The sequence below is a fragment of the Lactuca serriola genome, chromosome 7 (assembly GCF_051521515.1).
Source record: "Lactuca serriola cultivar US96UC23 chromosome 7, Lser_US96UC23_V15, whole genome shotgun sequence".
Lineage (NCBI taxonomy): Eukaryota > Viridiplantae > Streptophyta > Magnoliopsida > Asterales > Asteraceae > Lactuca > Lactuca serriola.
Genome location: NC_136414.1, coordinates 114,570,329 through 114,591,985, shown reverse-complemented (window position 1 = coordinate 114,591,985; position 21,657 = coordinate 114,570,329). Strand labels below are relative to the sequence as shown.

The following is a 21,657-nucleotide window of genomic DNA, read 5'->3' as shown; positions in this document are numbered from 1 at the left end:
AATGATTATAATTGCCAAAACAATAGATAATTTCAAATCTTTTGAATATTGGTTGTTTATATGATAAATATGGATTATTTAAATTATTTGGTAATTATCTAGTGACTAAAATAAGATTAGGTCAAATATAGATAATGACTAAATTAATTGTTTAACTTATATTATCTGTTACTTGATCCTTTGTGATGTGAAAAAGTTTCAATTGCACCCTTTAGGTTTTATAGTTTAAATTTGAACTTAAAAGTTTTGTTTATGAAATTTAAATAAGTTAAACCCTAATGTTTTGAAATGTTTCAAAACTTGTCCTCAAGTTTTGGAATTTAAAAGTTGATTAAATGTTTAATTTTGAAATGTTAAATCCTAAAACCCTAATAATTTGAAAAGGTTCAAATCACACACTTATGGTTTTATTAATTAATTAAAGTGTATAATTAAAAGTGATTTAATAAATCCATAAAGTTTTGGTTTACATTTAATTAAATTAAAAGTATAATTTACTAAGTTAAACTACCTAGTATTTTAAAAGTGTAAAATACATCATATACTATATAACATTAAAAGTCTAATATTATATATGTATGAGTAAACAGTCAGTCTTACCGTTAGTAGGCCTCATTCATGAAGCTGGTCTATAAGGGGTGTTTAAGGAAATTGCCTATAAAATGGCGATTGAATGGGTATCCACTCTTACCCACCGCACTCTTGACTAGTGGAGGGTCGTTAGCCAAACGGGTATGATAGGACAGAAACCTTCTATTATAAGTATAATGAAGTACAAAGTATCTAAATGCTTTTTCAAATTCCCAAGTCATAGTTACTTTAGAAAAAATGTGAAATTATATGCTAATCCATAGAATTACACTTCGTACCCTTGTCGAACATTAGTGGAGCGTGTGTGATTAACCGGCACACTAATTTGGGGATGACATTGGTAGCGAAGGGTGACTCGATGTTTGTCATAGATTAATGGAGCGTGTTTGGCTAACTGGCACATTGATTAGGTGATAGTAGCATTGGGTGCACCATGTGATTCGTATGGTTATTCACACCTTGTTTGTGATCCTCGGCATCCCAGTCACAAATAGTAGGGCATAATCGAGATTAAACATGCCATTGAAAAGTTCAATGAATCTCAAAAGATCTAGGAGTTTCAATTCATTTAAAACTTAAACTTCCTTTTCGTTTTTCATGATGGAAATTGGTAAATCGTCATTTACCTATCTTCAAATATTCTGCAACTAGATTACGGCATCCCTCTTCTAGGTTGTAGAATATTGTGTTGGATCCTAGCCTTAATGACTCATTTGAGTGTTTTATTAAGGACTCAATCAACTTAACTTGAACTTTCTCCCATTTTGTAGATGTCTAGTTCTGACAATCATGGTCTTCCCAAATCCCATGGAACAAGTTTTCCAAATGAAGATGACGTTCCGAGATACGATCAAGGAAATGAGAGTCATGCTTCACTTCCTCTGCCTCCTCTAATTGTTCTCCCTAACCCACAAGTTCAAAGGCTTGAAAAGTTCAAGCTCACTCAAGCCCTTTTGGCAAGTAAACACGAAGATGGGAAACCTGTGTGTGCACATGTCTTAGAGATGAAGTCACACATTGATTGGTTAAACATGTTGGGTGTCGATATTTCAAGTGAGTTGGCTGTTGACTGGGTTCTTCAGTCACTTCCTGAATCATATAGTGAGTTCGTTAGAGAGTACTATATGATGGACCACGACGTGACCCTTATTGATCTTACCTATTTGCTTATAGCTACTGAATCAACAATGTTTTGGCGTGCTAATCAAGCAAATTTGTCTGGTGAATCAAACTCCCAAACTTCAATGGACACTGGCAACATTAGAAGTCCAGAAAGAACTAAGTCTGTGATTGTCCGATGTGCTGTGCCAAATGAGTCCATTTGCTTTTATTGCCAAGAGAAAGGGCATTGGAGACGAAGCTGTCCTATTTACCTGAGAGATCTAAGAGATGGGAGAGTCAAGACGTATGGCTCTGCTTCAGGTAAAATCCATTAACTAACTCTTTTAAGTTCCTATTCTAGATTCTTAATACATGATGTGATAAGATTACATTTTGATGTTTTGTAGGATCGAAGAAAAGAGAGGAAGCTTAAGGGAAGAAGTGAATCGAATCTAATCGTGAAGAAATGGATTTTGATCGCATTACTTGAAGATTGGATTCTTGAGCTACTACTTGGAGTTAGAATAAATTGTTAAGAAATATGTAATAACATAGTTTTTCAATTGAATTGCATTGTAAGGACAAATTTTTCCGCAATAAAATGCTTTTTGATTTTATCTTATTTATTTATCCTTGCAATGGCATGTATGAAAAATTAATGTTTAAATGTTTCTATTATTAGCAATAATGGATTTGATTCTTAATTATGTTATTTGTGGAAATGTCAAAATTTTACCAAATGGGGAGAGTTTCTCATCGCCCAAGTTTCAATTAGACAGAAACTTGGAATCATGCAACGTGTATTGTATGATGAATGAAAAACTTTCACATTTGGGAAACTTAGACTAATTCTTTGACAAAGTTTCGATTGAAGGACTAGGAGATCGAGTACACTAGGTCGTGCGTTGATCAAGTCTACCACAAGAGTGACAAACATATTCGTCATGATTTACTAAAGTTTAGTAAATATAGTTATACTTATAAGAGTGAGTATAATTCTGAGTTAACTGAAAGAGTTTCAATCAATAGCAGAACGAATAAGAAGAATCAAGAAGGCAGAAAGATAAAAGTTTCTCCATTCTAAGAAGAAAGGAAAGTATCTTTTATTGTGTTTTATGATGAAGTCTTAATGATTAAGAACCATATCTCAATTGATCCTCTAACTGAGTCTTAGTGCATTTGATTGTCTAAGAAGAGGAATCGAGAATTGTAGAAATGGTTAAATCAAAGAGTCAATCATACTTCGTTCCAATATCAAGTATTAGAGTCATACTCCAAGATTGTGACATTGAGTGAAAAGTCTTAAGTAGGTTTATAACACTCATCAAATGTGGAATTTGGAAAAGTTTTCTCATTCGTGCACATCTGAAATTGGTAAGTTGTGTTGTCTTGGATAAGACAAAGGCCAACTAGGACCAATTATGTGAAGTGTTTTGTCTTGATAATAACTACACTAACTCTTGAATATTTGCTTTGTCAAGAAATATTTCTTGACAAGAGAATCTTATACTTCAAGGAGTCAGTGGGAGTCTTAATGGTCTTGAAAGGTTTCAAGAACAAATCAAGAATAAACCTTATCGATAATCACTAGCACACGACTTGAGGTTTACAACCTATCGTGTTGACATTATTTTGTTTCTGTGCCATTCCAATTGAGTTAATAGTGTATGTGAGTTCTATGAGTTCTCATTTGAATGCATACTAGCGCCTTAGTTGATGGAAAGTACATTGATATGTAAGGACAAATTACTAACTACTTGGAAGACATGGTGGGCACTCGTGTTACCATAAGGCAAGAAATCAAGATTAAGAAAGTTTAGCCCATATGAGTTTGGATTTGTCGCAAACCTTGGTTTTAGCAAATTCACATGGATAGGAACTCATACACCATAAAATCTAATTGTCATAAGATTCCCTCCTTCATGAAAATGACTGTGAGGAAATGCTTTCACTAAGAGAGATCTTATGAAGATAGCAATTGTGAAAATTGTATTCTCAAATTCGATTATGGTTACGGCATCCCTTTCCATAGTTCGAATTGTGAGATTTGGCAATTAGTTTGAACATTTGAAACTTAGTAACATAAGTTCTAAATTGTTTAAACACACATATGAGCTATCTAAGGCAGAGGTGTATAAATTTAAGAAGCTTAGATAAAGGCTTATCGAAGCATCTGGTATTAGAAATATGAATTTCAGAAATTCAATAGGCATTGTTTTCTGGAAGTTCATTTGTTTTCTGAATACATGTCAAAGCTAGTAGGAGCATACGTGTTATGCTTGTATGATAATAATCATGATAGTGGGAGCATAAGTGTTATGCTTGTATGATTATGGTGAGTATTGCAAGTTAGCAATATTAATTATAGAAAAACAAAGATTCAATTTGCAAAGTTGCATGGGTTGAAAAGTTGTTTTGCTATAATTAAGGGAGAGAATATTATACTTCGTTTCAAAATCTAAAGCTTAGATTGAGAAATTTTAATAAATTTAGTCAAAGGATACATAGTGTGTTCTTAAATTTCGATTATGATTACGGCATCCCTCTTCATAGTTCGAATTGTGAGAATGTGACACATAAAATATTATGGCAAAAGATTGGTAAAGTATCATAACTTTATGTAAGACATTATGCATCGTGTCCCATACGCTTCAGGTATAGGATCGATTGCAAATGCTATAATATTTGACCATTCTAAAATTTTCCAAATGTCTAGCACATTAAGAGGAAAAAAGAATTATGATCGGTTTTGACAAAAATAATTAAACAACTATCAAAGGACGATCCAAAGTTCGCTGAGGATTTGTCGCTTGTGAGTAGTTGGAAGTATGGTATTGGATGGACCATATTGACATTATTATGAATAGATAAGATTCTATTAAGAATGAGTTGTTATATGGCAAATGTGGAAATGTTTCCATATTGGGAGTTGGAAATTGAGAATCTATGTCTAGATTAGAAACTTTTATGCAAGAAGGATGTTCAAAGGAATGTACTTTGAATGTGAGACTTCACGTCTATGGAATTGTCTTGTAACAATTTCTGATAGAGTACTTTATAATTTCATTGGCCAAGTCTTGGTGACTTTTGTGCTATGACATTACGAAAGGATCATTGCATATAATGTTAGAATCTAACATATTCTATTAATGGCAAGAATGTTGTGCTCTTACACTAATAATAAGGATTAGGAATTGTAAAATGAGCATCATTGGAAAAGTTTTTCAATTGATCTATTTCACAAAGCATGGACCATAAGAAACAAAGTGCGCATGCTTGGAGCATGGGACAATTGTTGTTATTCAAGTAATGAGTTGATTATCCAAAACATTAAATGATAAATAATGAGTAATCAATATGGTGGATAAATAGAAGTGTTTTATTTACTCTCACAAGTTTGGGGCTATATAGGATTAAGTATTATTGTTATGTTTCAGTTTGCATGTTTTGACTTCCACAATAACTAGGTTATTCAAACCTCCACAGTCGGTCATACGTTGGAAGTAAGCATGAAGGAAGACTGTCATGAAGAGTCTGTAGATTGTCTGAAAGGTTTAGGCATAGCACAAGTTTGTTGTAAAGTTCATGAGTGCTTTGATAAGATTAGAGTATTGGATTAAACCCACGCTCACTTGGATCACTTCATGGTTTTATCACGAGTGATTAGTGAGACGATAATATTGTATATTCTTGAAACCGAGACGTGTGAGTTGTTATTTGTTGTTCGGTTGCACATTGATGATAAGTAAACGCACCAGTAACTTGGTGTTATAAAACTTATTGTTGTGTGTGATTCGATCAGTGAATGCAAGCGAGCATATGAGTCGAAGTTTATCCATTCCTTTTACCCAAAGTGGGATAAAAAGCGATATTTGTGGGCCTCTCGATGATTTAGTGATGACACCTAAGCGCTTGGCCAAGCCGGGACTAAGTTGATGTGTTCAACTGTAGTCTATTGTCGGTCGTCATAAATCGGAAGTCGGGAAACAGTATGGAGAGAATGATTGAAATTCATGTCTTATGTCTATACGATATCTTGAGAATGGAGGAATATATAATCTCTTATCTAAAGGACACGCTATCTGATAAGATAAAAGTTGACAATGGCTTTTGAAAGCTACGATTGCTGATCAGGTTCTGAAGTTATACGAAAAATAGTTATTAGACTTATCCAAGTGGGAGACTATTGGATTAGTGTCTAAGTCCATAACTATTTTGGTATGTACTTGACCCGATTATGAGCATGGTCCTTTTGGGTTGCCTTCACCATAGCAATATGTAGGATGAATTAAGGAGAGAAAGGTTTAAATATGATTTATTAATATATTATGAGAATAATATATTAAAGGAGAAATCATATTGTTTAATTAATATTAGTCAAGAATTAATTAAGAATTAATTTTGTGGCTAAAAGAGATTAATTAAACCTAGGGGACTGAAGTTGTAATTATAAGATAATTATAATTGGGCTATGGATCACCTAATAATATATAGGTTGAATGAATTTTATGGGAAGCCCATTAGAAATCGTCCAAGGGATATGTTAAAGGAGTCCATGGGCTGCTTAGGGCTTAAGCAACCAGATTAGGGTTTCCTAGTTGAAAACCCTAATAGCCTACATGTATATAAAGGGCCCCTATGCCCCAAAAACGTGGACAACTGATTCTCTAGGGTTTCTAGTCGTTTTTGGGCAGCCTCCTTTCATCTCCTCTTCATTCAAGTTGCATAAGGTGTTTGTGACTCCATTAGAGGTGCAGCACTTGAGACACTAAGCTTTCTAAAGCCAACCAAAGCAAGGAATTGATTGTTATTGCAATATAACAATCAAAGGTAATTCTATAAACCCTAATTCAGTTTATTAAATGTTCGATCTAGGGTTTATAGCCTTGGATTCAAAACATGTACTATAGAGAAACCTAGATCCAAGCATTAGGGTTTGTATGAGCACATAGGATTGTCTCTTATGCATAAAACCCATCAATTATCTCATTCCAAATGTGGCGTGGACTACATTCACAAGATAAAAGCATACCGGGACGAAGTGTGCAAGTTTTAAGCAAACGAGGGACGGTCCGAACTAATCTTTGAAAATAGATGTAACATCCCATTTAAATAGAATAATTAAATAATAGTCCCGGAACCCCGAGAAGTGATTCTTATTATTATCTTATATCATTATAGTCCAAAAATCAAATAATAATTATTGGGGTAATGGTTTCGGGGAGTCAATGATATAATTTTGATTTCCGAGGGTTAAAATGTAATTTCAGGATTCATATTGTGAAGTTTTTATGGAGTTAGGGGCTAAAGTGTAAGTTTCGGACCTTATTTGTAAGGGTTTTCAGAAGGAGGGGTTGAAATGGTAATTTATGGGCTAGTTTTGAAATAAATAAGGCAATGGGGGGACTAATTATGTTGTTATGGGGTTATGCTTGGGAACCGGGTATATAACTTGTGTTATCCCCGTTGCTACCGTAAACCTAAATCTACTGTAGCCGCCACCTCCATTTCCCCGCCACCCTCTCAATGTACCACCGATTGCCTCCCGTACATCACCACTAAAACCTTGCTGCCGAAGGCTGTGGGTAAGCGGTGGATCGCTAACGAAGCCGGAACTGAAGTCGAGCTCACACGCTGCTGTGACCACCGAAACCCTAGCCGCGGTGACGACGTGAGCGATCGTCGCCTTCTCTGCCGCAATTAATGTTGTGGTTATCTCTGATCGTCGTGTGGGTCGCCGGAAGACCTTATGGAGGGGCTGTTGCTGATATACTTGGTGGATTCCGCACCACCATCTTCCCTTCTCACTTCCCTTCGTAGTGTTGTTGCTCCAGCAAGCGTTTCAGCTCTTTCCCGCCGCCGCCATGCGCCTGTGCCAACGCCATTCGCCGCCGATAATGGAGTTGCTGCCGTTGACCACCGCTGCTGCCGGTGACCGCCGCTGCTGCCGGACTTCTTGGGTTACCCTCGCTGCCAGGTGGGTGGCTGGGTTTATTTTCGCAACATAAGATGTGTTGATGTGCATATGTGTGTGTTTTGTTAGCTGGAAGTGTAAAAGGGACAACCATGGCCGCCAGCCATGGTGGCTGTTGCTATGCACCACCGCCGGCCACCATCGGGTGGCTGTGTGTATAGTTGTCTATTTAGTGTGTGTGATTATTTTGGTATAAGCATTTTAACATGTAATTGTTAAAGGATAATGGAAAGAAAACCCTAACCACCACCGTAGGGTGGTGGTTACCGCCTCTCGACCCCACCGGCCGTCGTGTCGGGTGGCGGTGTGCTTTGCATTGGTGTGTTTGATTCGTATGGGATGCATGAAACCCTAGTGGGCCCAATGAAGCCCTAATGGGCCCAAGAGAACCATACTTGACTTAATAAAACCCTAATGGGCCTAGTAAGGCCCAATGTGATCGAAAAGCTCAATCGATGGACTAATGGGCTAATATTGGGTTGGGAAACCCTAATTAGGGTCTGGAAAACCCTAATAGCATAAAACACTAATTTTTGGGAATTGATCGGCACGCACACTAGAATTATTTAATAACTTGAAATATTAAATAATAGTCATTGGCAAATTAACGTAAGACAACAATGGACTTAAAAGATTAAGTCCTTAATGAGTTAAGTAAGAACTACTTAACCTAATCATCATTTCATGTGAAAGCCCTAATCTTACTCGGGCCTTGAGTTAGACCTTCCTATTGGGCTTTGGTGATTGGACTAATAATGGACTTTCCAAGAATAAGTAAATGGTCTAAATAATTGGATGGGCCTTAAGGAAAGACCATGTAGAGGTCTGGGCCCAATTTGTAAAAAATTACTTGACTTTTTGGCTTTTGGAGTATGAGTTGGATTTTGAACTTGGAACCCAATTATTAATTGGGTATTGTTTGATGTTGATAGATCGGGAATCTGTTAATCAGCAGCTGGAGTGTATCTTCAGGACCTCGGCAGTGCCAGGTGAGTTCTCTTCACTATATCAACAGGGTCTAAGGCACAAAGGCCGGCCCTTTATGAATTGTATTCGGATTATTGCATGTTATGCTTACTAATTTATATCTTGGTAGTTAGGATGGTGATATGCTATGTTTTAGTGACCCGGTTGGGTCGGTATCTTGGTATATAGGATGATGCTATTTTAGTGACCTGTTAGGTCGTTATCCTGGTTATAGGATTTGTTGTTATGCTTTGTGATGTGTTAGATCGGTTTGATATATATATATATATATATATATATATATATGCTAGTGTTATATGATGTCTATGTGCACATGATTGTCCTGGTTATAGGATGATGCTATGTTAGTGACCTGTTAGATCGGTTTGACTGTTATATATATATATATATATATATATATACATGATAGTGTTATATGATGTCTATGTGCACATGATTGTCCTGGTTATAGGATGATGCTAAGTTAGTGACCTGTTAGGTTGATATCCTGGTTATAAGATTTGTTGCTATGCTTTGTAATATGTTAGATCGGTTTGACTGTTATATATATACATGCTAGTGTTATATGATGTCTATGTGCACATGATTGTCCTGGTTATAGGATGATGTTATGTTAGTTGACCGGTTAGGTCTGTATCCCGGTTGTTGGGATGTTGCTATGATTGATCTGTTAGATTGGTTTGATTGTTATATGAAATAAGCTAGCATATGATATTTATGTGCACATGTTTGTTTGATTAAGGGTTGGGTTGAGGTGGTCCTACTTTGTGTTGTAGGGCAACATACCCGGCGAGCGGTCTGGATAGGCTGTAGACCCTGCGCGGCGGTCCAGACGTGCCGAAGGTTCGAAGAGCAGTCCAGATAGACTGAAGGCCTGTGAGGCGGTCCAGTCAGACTGATGACTCATTATGCATGTTCTGTATTGGTTATATGTTATGGTTATGTTTGTATGGTGTTGGTATTTTGGGGAAACTCACTAAGCTTCGGGCTTACAGTTGTTGATTTTGTTTCAGGCACTTCGGATGATCGCGGGAAGGCGAAGGCGTGATCGTGCACCTCCTCATATTTTCATGATTGATTATGGGAATACTCTGATGTCTAAACTATTTTGAAAACAACCTGTAATAACTTAATGGTTTTAAAATATGTTAAAAAGTTTAAATTTGGCTTGAATTTTATGGGTGTTACAATAGAGACTATATGCCTTTTGGCACCTGCACGAGGGACGATTGGTGTAATTTACTCTCTGTAGAATTGTTAATAGTTGAAGTTGAAGGACTACATGTTAATTTAGGGGCTCTTTTAAAATTAAGCAAAGAACACCCTCAATAGTTACAATGGTTGTTGCAACAAAGATGAAGTTTTAAGTTAGATTAGGTATCAAAAAAACACGAACATATAAAAGGGAAGTGGGGGGATTTTTTTTAGGAGGAAGAAGAAGAATGGGTAAGAAAAGAGAAAGGGGGGGGGGGGAGATGGGGGTTAGGGGATTTTTTTTCTTTAATAAAGTGGGGGTGGTAGTGGGCTCCTTTTTATTTATTAAAATTAAAATAAAAGATAAAAGAGTTAAGGAAAATGAAAAAAGAAATTAAAATGACATTAGTCATTTTACCAAATCCACATACAGACATATTCAAAAAGGCCACCGATCCAAAAAAAAAGTTATGGCTTGGACCAAAACCTGAAAAAAAAAATACCATTGTGTCCTACTTCGTAGTTTTGTCTTAGACAAATCATCACGAGACATTTCAAATGTCTCAAAATTATCGACAAAGGGTTTTTTTTTTGCAACTTGGGAGCTTCCCACGATGTCTTTTATGCAAATTCTCCCACATGCCTTTGCGGTTTCACCAAAAGCAATTCATTCCATCTCATCATAAGTTAAATGAGAAAAACGAATATCATATGTTTGGCTCCAAAGTGCCCAAAAAAATTATATTATCTTCCTGCCGTGTAATTCAATTTTGTACCTTTTAACTTAAAGACCGTCTAACAAAAGTACATTTGATCCAATCCCATGCATAACCTCCAAATAGATAGTCTAACAAAAGCTGTCAGATCCAGTGAGTGCATCATCCATCATTGGTTCGTTTTGTTGGTGATTTTCCTTTTCGATGGAATTGCTCTGGCAAAGGCCTTGCTGCTCTTGTCTTCATGCTGAAACCCCTTATGCAAACATATCCTACAAAAACAATTCAAATTTTATAATGTCTTTACTTTCTACAAACAGTTTCCATGAGTTGCTGCATGTTTCATGATAGACATAATAGGTGCAATGGGTTTCTGTTGACGGATATGGACTTAATGTAGAAAAAACTACTCGAAACAAAGTCCTAACTTGTTAAGACATTTTTTAATAAATACCTTTCCAAAAGCAATCTTGTATTTCCTGAGCTGACAAACCTGTGTCACATAAAGTTATAATCAGCAGTTATTTTTCTGGTTTGGTAAGAGTAATTAATAGATAGGTATCTACCTTCAAATATTGCTGATATAGATGTTCCACAGAATAGCATCTTTTTAGTCAGACCCCATAACAACTTTCGGGGGAAAACAAGTGGTTTTCTACTCGATTCATCATCAGCAAATACCTAAATCAACCATCACAACTAGAAAATCAGGAATCAACATATATATATATATATATATATATATATATATATATATATATATATATATTTGCTATATGAAAAGAAAGAGTACCTCGTTGATCTGGAAGAATGTCCCATCAAGTGGAAATGACCCTCTAGTTGCTGTCCGACATGGCACCTATTTGTGTTTGTTTGTATGTACCAAACCAATACATGTTAGGCTTAAATTGCAAGAAAATAGCAATCTACTTAATTCACAATGTTGCTACTTAATTGATGCTCATGGAACAATCTTCACACAGAACAATTTTGCTCACCAAATATGTTCCAAACACCATCTCTTCTTCCTGTGAATCTGTTGATTTTAGTGAATTGTATTCTTCTTTGAGCATTCCGGAAGGATTCTGGAGGGTTTCTCCTGACAAAAAAATATAATAATGTACAAAAATCGATAATTTACTAAGTTATATACTGTAGCTTTTACAAGGGATAAATGCAAGAAGCAACAATGTATGTTCATTTGTTTTTGTATTATAGCATCCTACTCTCATTTATGTCTATTATAGCATTGTACGTTCAACTTTTTTTTCTTATCAAGGCATTGTACTTTGAAAATCTACCCAATTATAGCATTTTATATTTGTTCTTATTAGTATGTCATACTTTGACAAACAACCGAATTATATTTGGATGATATTGCTAAAATTTGGGTAAAATTTTAAAATACAACATGCTGTAATAGGACAAAATGGGAGCAGGATGATATAAGAAACAATAAATCGACAAGTGTACCTTGCATTTAACCCCTTTTACAATGTCACACCTTCAAGGGCTTAGAACCCCATAATCGGGGGACCATCTTCTAATCCACAAAACCAAGAAAAGAACGCATACACTTCTCTTTCTTTTCATTTATGAATTTCTGAGCATCCTTTTTTTTTCCTAAAATTCATAGAACTACCATCTTCTCGTTCTAAACATACATGTTTCTTCTTGTTGAGAACATGGATTAAATTTTGAATCATTGAGAGTTAAAATGTAAGCAAAAAATTATTGTACCTGGTGGCCATATAGCAAGTAGATAAGGATTCTTGTCATCAAAGTCTCTTTTGTCCAACTGCAACACAACCACCTCAACAGTATAAACAAATATGTATGTGTATCTATATAAGGGTTGAATGCAATAAATATCAACACACTTTCGATTCCACCCACTACGCCATTGTACTTTTAAACATCTAGCAATGTTATCCAAATACAAAACAATTTGAGTAGATTTTTCCTAATAAGAAAAATATTTAAAGTGCAATGCTATAACTGGGTAAATTTTCAAGGTGCAATGCTGTCATAGCAATAAACAAAAGCAAGCTGCTACAATAAACAAATAACTGAAAGTATGTTTCTATTTCTTGCATTTAGCCTATATGAGTATAAGAAACATGCACTGACCACTTGCACAAGAGGATGCGAATCGGGAAGCTCATAGCTGCATTGCACATATACATATACATAGATTAGGATATAGGCCTTGTCATACAAGTTGTTGGAGGTTATAATCTAATTGTCAAAGCTATCATCATGGAAAAGGTAATTGTCATTAACAAGGTTACTATATATATATATATATATATATATATATATATATATATATATATATATATATATATATATATATATATATATATATAGGGTAAATTGCAGGTAATAGCAAAAAACATACTTCACTCTCGCTACCAATACGGGCAATGTACTTTGATTTTTCCCCATAATAGCGACATACTTACAAATTTTTACAGTAATATCAATATAGTTTATATTCTACCCTAATAGCAACGTACTTATATATTTTTTTTCCCATAATAACAGCATACTGACATTTCTTTACGAATAATATGGGCAATGTAGTCTAATTGTTACATATTGATATTATTAGTAAACAGTGTAGGTTTTGGTTGGCTGCTATTACCGATAACAAAATGTAAGTACGTTGATATATGCATAAAAAATATATTATGCATGGGTTGCATATTGCTATTGCTGGTTAACTACATTGCTACTATGGGTAAGGATTACAATGCTATTACGGGTAAAATATAAAATGCATTTCCTATTTTGGTAAAAAGATTAATGCGTGTTTGCTGTTTCTTACAATTTGCCCTAATATAATAACCAAGATTTGAAAATAATACAGAATTCTTACACTTGGTGTTCTGTCCTCGATCGGCCTGCATTTTTCATAAGCTCTTCGGTTTTAACAATCACAGGACCAAGGCAATGATCTTCGATATCTTGTTCGAATCTATTTTTAGTGTTTTTCTTTTGTCCGGAAGATGAAACTGGAACAAATATCTTTTTCTCTAGTGGTTCAGGCCTGCTAATTAGCATCTTTAAGTATGTAGATCAGCCAGGAATTTCATCATTATTACTTGGGTTAAATGTACTTTCATATATTTGTTTATTATAACATCCTAAGCTACTTTTATTGTGTCCTATTACAACATTGTACTTTGAAGAATCTGCCCAACTATAGCAATGTCATTCAAATAAGAAGAAATTTGTATTGCTATAACTAGGTAGATTTTTCAAAGTCCAATGTGCTACTAAAAGAAATTTTAAATTACAATGCTATAATTGGGTGTTAATAAGAAAAAAAAAATTGAGAAGACAATGATGTAGTAGTAAAAATATCTTATAGTAGGATGTTATAATAGTTATATAAATAAAAGTACATTGTTCTTTCTTGCATTTAGCCCTTATAAGTTTATCTTGACGTGATTTTTGCTTATAAAACAGGCTGCAATATGTATCACTTGCACTTTGTGGCATAGCCAAAAACAAAGTGTTATCAACTATAACGAAAAGGATAGATCACAAATCACGATGATGGTATGAACACTTGGAATTATAAAAAAAAAAAACAAATAAAAAGGAAAAATGTTCGAAACCTTGCATATGCACTGGCAAAATGACTGCAGTCTTTCTTTAATGGACAAGAACTGCAATTTGGTTTCTTCTTCGTGCAAAACACCTGCACAATTTGAAATACAATATACATGACAAATGCATATTAGTAATTAACTATTGCGTTTTCAAGATAATTATATAACTACTTGAAATTTTATGCATTTCCTTACTTGTTTGTCCAAATCTCATTATTTGGATCCTTATTAATCAGAAAATCATACTCGTAATTACTTTACAAAAACTCTAACTGTTATTTCAACTTCAAGTCATAATAATCAGCTTAGACACACATTCAAAGTTTCAAACATTCATCACTACCAGATGCATCTAATTCAAATATCAACTGGGCCAACTTTATGCTTTTTTTCTAGCGCATGAATTGGATTTTCAACCACTATCTGAGTTAAATGGTAAAAAAACAAACACTGAAGTCTGCATTTTCTAGCGGATTTGCTGAATTTGTGGTTGGTTAATAATGTATAATTTAAAAACAATAATAATAAAAACCTTGTTTATCTTTTGTGCTAAAAAGAAGAAAATTTGATTTTTGGGTTATTTTTTACATTTTCCTAGATACATTTATTGTTTTACAACAAAATGAGAAGTGCAATGATTTAATTAACGTCTACATTACTTTTTTTTTTCCATCATACCTTTCCAAAAGTGATCATTTGATAATGAAGTTCGTACCTGTGTTAAATAATTTGCAGGTATTTTATTAGAGTAGGTTATATTTATTTATCATGAAAAAACAAAAGATTAAACCCAAGAAATTACAATGTTTCGGCATCAAGGTTGCCAAGCCTCAGTGAGAGATACTCTTGAACAGATTTCATGATAGGGTACCTGATAATTAACAAGGTTGATAGCAAATAGAAAAAAAAAACCACAAACGGTCAACATGGTCCAATCATATCATAATATTATTAGAGTAAATTACACAAATCGTCCCTCGTCCAAGTGCCAAAAGGCACGTTCGGTCTCTATTTTTAGAAATTAACTCGGACCGTCCCTCATTAGTTTTAAACTTACACGCTTCATCCCTCCGGACATAAAAAGACCATTTTGCCCTTATTTATTTCCTTTTTGATTTATTTTTTTAATTATTTGTTATTTATTAATTATATATTGATTTATTTATCATAAAATAATTATTATTTCCTTTTAAAAAAAAAGAAATAGCCACTAAATACGTTGATAACTCGTACGGTCATCCCCTCACCCCTTTTCTTCTTCAGTGCATCTCCTATCCACAATTAACACCCCGCCGGCGACTTTTGCAACATCTCCGACCGACTCCAATATTCCGATCGTGAACCAACCAAATCAAAACCACCACTAATCGCCTCCCAAAAAACCCTATATTTTTTCGCTCCATAAACCTAGCAACAACTACCAATCGACATAGCAGATTTCTTCAGAATTCGAATCGGGGGTGTTGCAGATCCAGAAGGCGACGAGGTGTAGAAGGCGACAAGGTGTAGTACCTGGCTGAGGGTTTTCTTGAAGCACATTGGGGACAACATCAGTGTTCTGATGGTTCGATTTCACCACATTCACCTCGGCTAAACAACACCTCTCCCCCTCTTCTTCTTTGATACTTTGAACCTAAAGCTTTGGTGCCGATTTTCATTTCCAATCTCGTCTTTTTGAAGCTTAAGTTCTAGGGTTAGTTTTTGAAAGTGAAAACAAAAAGTTCTTGCTGGAGGTAAACGGTGGTTCTTTAAGGAGATCTGGACCGGAGAAGAATGGTAGCGATGACGGCCTAGAGGTTACCGACGACCATCTGCTTGATGGTGAAGGAGGTGGAGGTGAAGGTGCTAGGGTTTCATGAAGGTGAAGGCTTGAAGAGTTAGTACTCAGATCAGAGAAAAAAAAGGAGAGATAGGGACAAAAAAGAGGTTGTGGTCCATTGATGGCGGTAGGCGGTGATACGATGTCGGAGGTGGTCGCCGGTGGTGGTGGTTCGGTAGGTGGCGGTGAGGATGTTTCATGATGAGAGGAAGAGGAAAAGGGTGATAGATATAGGAGCTGTAATTTCTATTTTTTAGATATAAAATGAATTATAAATAAATTAAAATAGAATAGTAAGGGTAGTATAGTCATTTTAAATATGGTAAGGGATGAAGTGTGTAAATTTAATCCAACGAGGGATCAAGCGTGCAAGTTTAAAACATCCAAGGGACGGTCCGAGTTAATTTTTAAAAATAGGGACTGAACGTGCACTTTGGCACAGGCACGAGGGACGATTCGTGTAATTTACTCATATTATTAGCAGCAAATAATTCGATGGTAGTTCAATGGAAATGAAGTTGTCACTGACTCTTCTAGCTGATGTATGAGAACGTCATCAGGAAGCTTTTTAATTGGGACCCATCCCAAGCGAACCACTATTCTAGCAATATGTCTGTCAACCTTGTACAAAGCATGCATATGAAAACCTTAATTTATAATTAATTAATTCAAATTGCTAAATTTTAGAATCTTACAGGGAATGCACGTTGTCGTAGTGTCAATAGACGCACACATTCCATGCTTTTTATACCCAATCCATATACCCGAGAGAAGAAATCCCTGCACGTTCATTCTACAAGTCAGGACTCGGTCCTTTTATTATTATATTAATAATTATTATTATTATTCCTGGCATCAGCATATAAAATATGTAGGCAACATCTACATGGGGAAGCTAAATCACAAGAAGAAAGGTTTTTGTAGGCAACCCTGCACTTATCAAGTTATCATTATCTTTCACATATGTGTAAGTTCCCTCATGACAATTTGACCATTTAAGCAATTAATTAAATTGGAAAATCTTACATTGCTATTCCAGGTTTAGCATTTCTTAACCACTCAAGATCAAGAAGCCCAGAGTTTTTATCATGTATGCTATCAAGGAACATCTGCACGTACAAGTTAAAACTTCATATTGTTTATCAGCTGCTTTTTATGAAAAATACTCTTGTTACCTTGATTCGTGCTGCGAGTCTATTGTTCATGCCTCTTTCTTGGATGGCATTAGAGATCTCATCAGCCTGTGCACATCGAACTGCATTCCAGTCCAGCGCGTCTTCAGTGTGATTGTCACTATTATTAATGATATTCTCCTTGGGGTATTTTGCAGCCAGAGACATGAAGGCAGAACTAACAAATATAGTGTAAAATAAATAATATATAGTGATTAGTGAGTGTGAGTGTGAGCGTGAAGGAATACTCATCATGTCTCCAAAAAGTATTGTACCGAGCCACAAAAAGGCTACACTTACCTTGAATAACTGTCTGCTGTATTTTGTGTTAAGAAAACACCAACTACAGAGTCCACGACAGAACCTTTCCAACCCATGAAAGCCCTATTTCCTGTTAATTTCATATATAAAACAATATCATTTTCTTAGAAGGCAATTTTTTGATAGATATTAAAATTGAATTTCTGTTAAAAGCTAGAAATGGGTATGAAAAATATAGGTGCTTTACCTTCTTTCCAAAATAGGCAACATATTTTATTTGTTACCCACAACAGCAACCAACTTGCACTTTTCTACCAATTTAGGCAATGTGTAACCTAGAAACCTATCAGTGATGATGTAGCTTGAATTACAAAACCCGACCCAATGCCCACCGACTCTAGCGCGCGACTTCCATCAAGACTAGGCTAGCTCTCTAATGGAATGTTTACCCGTCGATACTTGCTCCTGCTTATTGATTAGGGTGAGTCACTCAAGTTCCTGTTCCTAAATAAGTTATCTAAAACTCACTCAAATCGAGCTCGTTTCGAATAACATCACACCCCACTCTTAGCCTTAATTGGGTGGTATTTGAACTTGGGTCACTCTTACCATGTCATCCTCCACAACCACAATGCCCAAGATTATGACCACTAATCCAATAATATATATATATATATATATATATATATATATATATAAAAACTCTAACCTTTCAGATATATAGGTTACAAAATGGCCTATATTGATATAAAAATGCAAGGTGATTTTAATTTAGGGTTAAAAATAAAGCGCCTTATCTATTTTGGTAAAATGATAAAGTTCGTTGCTATTAGAAGAGGGAAATGAGTGTCGATGTTCTATGAAATAATAGTTTTAAGGATAAACAAACATAAATCATGGATATATATGTTGTTTAAAAGTTCCAAAAACCAAAATCCTTATTTAATTTGAGACAATGTAACAATATATTGTATGCATTTGTATACAAATGGAACTTCCTTTACGGTTGTATAGCCCCATAGGTTTTGGGATGCTGATGGCCTCACAAATTACCTTGAACAAGACGCATGGAGTTGATGAAGCACAAAGCCCTTTGTCGGAATAACTCCTGCTCTTTCTTACAACATTCGTCTTCCTCTTTCTCATTGTATTCCAAACCTTTAATGGATAACAAGAACGATAAATAAAAGGGCTAAATGCTAATTACTAAATTTACCAAAAAGGGGAATCCCATATATTCACAAAATGACCAGCTCTTAATTAGATGATCATCACAAAAAGACCAAATAATTTTTGTTTTAGTGATATTGTTTTATCAATGGTTCCCCACTAAAAAATCTTCAATAATAATAATAATAATAATAATAATAATAAATAAATAAACTGGGCAAAAAAGATATTGTTTCTTCAGGAAATGACATCATTTATGCGGAAAGAAGATAACTATAAAGAAAGTATGTTGTGAAATAGATGGTCATTTTGTGATAAATTCTCATGGCAAAATGTGGTGAGGTCAAATGGTGATAAAACCAACCCCATTTTTGTCATTTTTGTGATTAACCCTAAATAAAATGTAGTTCTAATAGTCCAGTCAACCTCGCCTCCTTTTTTAAGACTCCTATGGAAAAACTCCACATGTTGAGTTGGTATTGGATTTGAAAAGCAATAGAAAGGTTCAACTTCATAAGAAATATGCATCTGTTTTACTCGAAATGTTAAATGGATATGAATGAAACCATGAGTAAATCATTAGAAAGTGGTGATAGAAAGGTGCGTACTCTTCTGTTGGTCATCAGCGATGTACTTTCTCACGTTGCGGGTGAAGCAAAAGCCCCCCTCAGTGTAGACGAACATCGTTTTTGTTTGGATATATGCAGAATCAAAATCCAAACGTCTTCTGCAAGATGACTTCACATTTGAATCTCCTCTCCGACGACAACCGGAAGAAAGGGAAGGAGTCGCCTTTGTAGTTGGGGAATTGGCCATCACTTTTGGCCTAAACTTGGCCTTCAATTTGCTCGGCGTCTCATGGTTTACGTCAATTTCATGATCCTTGTTTGATAATTTGATTGGCGTACATGGTGCTGAACCCGAAACCCTCGTTACCTTTTTACCACCTGACAGAAAACAAAAGAACACAACAGAGAGACTCGGTCAGTCGGCTAATCATACCAAATTTATTTATAAAAAAAAAAAAAAAAAAAAAAAAAAAAAAAAAAAAAAAGCAAGTAAACGCCACGCCTAATGGTTTCAGACTACATTTGTTGTCTCTCATCTTAGAGCGCAAGCACCTAGAGTTTCATCCAGCATATCGCAAATGTACATAAGCCATTTCAGTTAAAAAGGCTAACTACTAAAGAAATCCAATTACACACACACAAACACTCACGAAATGCACCGGATGTTTTTTTTGGCGAAGGAAGAGCGATCATCAGAGGCATGGCGATTGTGTCGTCTTGTAGGCCTGACGGTTGTTTGCGTTTTTTTGTCTTTTTGGTCTCCATATCCTCCTTACAGGCGCAGTACACCACACACACACACATATGGGTGGTAGAGTTGTCGATATTGCAACTTGAAGAAACGACGGCCGCCCAACCTCGATTTGGGAGCCTTGAACCACCTGCCAACTGGCAAGTGGTCTTCATTGTTACCGGTAATGATTGCATCGGAACGGGTGCCACTACCACCATAGCTGTTAGCTTCTTTATAAAAAAACCCGTTGGTGTGAGGTGTTTGGCAAAGTTATTAAAATAATAATTTATTAAAATAACAATGTTAAAATAGAGATTTTAAAAAAGCTTCCGACTAATTTACTTTAATTTTTAATACATAGCCGATTAATTAACTTATAGTTGTGTTAAAACGAAGTTTAAAAAAAAACGTTTGATTAAGTTTATCCGGTATCAAATCGTTTAGATGGTAATTCATTTCTAGTGTCTGGCAAAAAAATTTGTTTATATTCACAAAATTACCAAAAAGAACTTCCTTTTATATTATGACTTTTTTTTATTATTATAAATAATATAACTAATAGTTTTTTTAATTTTTAATTCTAATAAGATATTTTTTTGCAATTAAGATTCTTTTTAATATAATTCTAATCAGATTTTTTTTTTAAATTAATAATTTGTGTATAAAATATTTAATGTTTCAACAACATTTAAAATATTAACTTTGTCATTGATAATACTAATATTAATCAATAATAATGAGAATACAAAATAGTTTCAAAAATTGCGACCTTGTGGGTTTAACGTGACATATTGTAACATCCTGTTTGAAATAGAGTAATTAAATAATAAATCCGGAACCCCAAGATGTAAATTTATAATTTATATTATTTATAATGGCCCTAAAATCAATAATATTTAGCGGAGAGTTGGTTTTGGGGGAGCCAAATGGTATACTATATACTTTCGGGGGTTAAAGTGTAATTTCGGGATTTATTTCGTAAAGATTTTTAGAAGTTAGGGAATGTTTGATATCATTTGGTCGTAAAATGAAAGAATTTATGGAAGGAGGGGTTAATTGGTAAAATTACGGATTGGATTTGAAAAGACTTTCCGAAGTCAGGGTAGAAAGGGTAAAATGTGGACTTGGTTTGAAAAGATGTTTCTGGGGAGGGACCACTTCCGCCATCATGGCAATAAGTTTGATAGCGTGAATCGGGTATATAACCCTCCGTGTAACCCTAACCCTAGCTATGTTTCCAGCCGCCACCTTCACTCTCGCGATTTCCGGCGCCGCACCACCGCCTCTGATGAAGTCATCAACCACCGTCGTTGAAGCCGGAAACAACCAGAAGCGTCGTCACCCCACTCCTCTGCTACTTGTCGACAAGCGCCGCTATCCATAACCCCGCTGCTGGACATCGTGTGCAGCCGGAAGAGCACCAATACTGCAATTATGGAGATGTGAACGGCGAGTCGTAAGTCGTGAGCAGCCATGAAGTCTCCGGTAGACCTAACTGCCACCTCTCTCTCTCATTCCCGTCGTTCCTCTCGGTGTTGGACGTCGTGAACGTCATTGATGCTGTCGTAGGCTATTGCGTTGCTGTGGTCGTTGTTTCGGTGATGGATTATCACAGCTTCCTCACCATAAACACCCCTCCATCTCCGTTTTCGGTCAAACCTATCGTATACCGTCGCAAGCCACCGTTAGTCGCTGCTACTACCACCTTTATCCACCCGAAGGGCTGCCGTGTTTGTGCTTCATCCTCGAT

At 35.4% G+C, this 21,657-nt stretch overlaps 1 protein-coding gene and 1 long non-coding RNA gene across 8 annotated transcripts; one reads left to right on the top strand and one right to left on the bottom strand.

Annotated features, from left to right (window-relative positions):
* The first annotated feature begins 7,145 nt into the window (after positions 1-7,145).
* On the top strand, positions 7,146-9,850 carry LOC145062716 (uncharacterized). Its single transcript, XR_013687695.1, has 3 exons — positions 7,146-7,669; positions 8,599-8,655; positions 9,430-9,850. It is a non-coding gene; the product is annotated as an uncharacterized LOC145062716 (long non-coding RNA).
* A 369-nt stretch (positions 9,851-10,219) lies between these two features.
* LOC145064830 (DEMETER-like protein 3) lies at positions 10,220-20,135 on the bottom strand. Of its 7 annotated transcripts, none has more exons than XM_079012196.1 (19): positions 19,825-20,135; positions 19,214-19,552; positions 18,489-18,593; positions 17,475-17,565; positions 17,178-17,352; positions 17,029-17,111; positions 16,698-16,782; positions 16,532-16,623; positions 14,986-15,054; positions 14,862-14,898; positions 14,190-14,272; positions 13,445-13,618; positions 12,694-12,730; positions 12,304-12,361; positions 11,562-11,662; positions 11,357-11,422; positions 11,130-11,244; positions 11,018-11,056; positions 10,220-10,835 (listed from the first exon to the last, which is right to left on the bottom strand). In XM_079012196.1, the coding sequence occupies exons 1-19, from the start codon at positions 20,123-20,125 to the stop codon at positions 10,726-10,728; spliced, it is 2,160 nt and encodes a 719-aa protein (XP_078868322.1). In that variant the 5' UTR covers positions 20,126-20,135; the 3' UTR covers positions 10,220-10,725. The 7 variants fall into 7 exon arrangements, 4 of the variants coding, with proteins under 4 accessions (XP_078868322.1, XP_078868323.1, XP_078868324.1 ...); XM_079012197.1 differs by having other exon boundaries at positions 13,445-13,615; XM_079012198.1 differs by having other exon boundaries at positions 19,834-20,135.
* Positions 20,136-21,657: the final 1,522 nt, after the last annotated feature.

What these genes read in the sequence shown, in the direction of transcription:
- LOC145064830 (XM_079012196.1), bottom strand. Translation starts at nt 20,125, where the DNA reads ATGGTGGTAGTGGCACCCGTTCCGATGCAATCATTACCGGTAACAATG. An exon ending in ACAGCAGACAGTTATTCAAG is followed by an intron (nt 17,353 to 17,474) that starts GTAAGTGTAGCC and finishes TATATTTGTTAG; the next exon opens with TTCTGCCTTCATGTCTCTGG. An exon ending in AAATGATCACTTTTGGAAAG is followed by an intron (nt 14,273 to 14,861) that starts GTATGATGGAAA and finishes CAAATTGTGCAG; the next exon opens with GTGTTTTGCACGAAGAAGAA.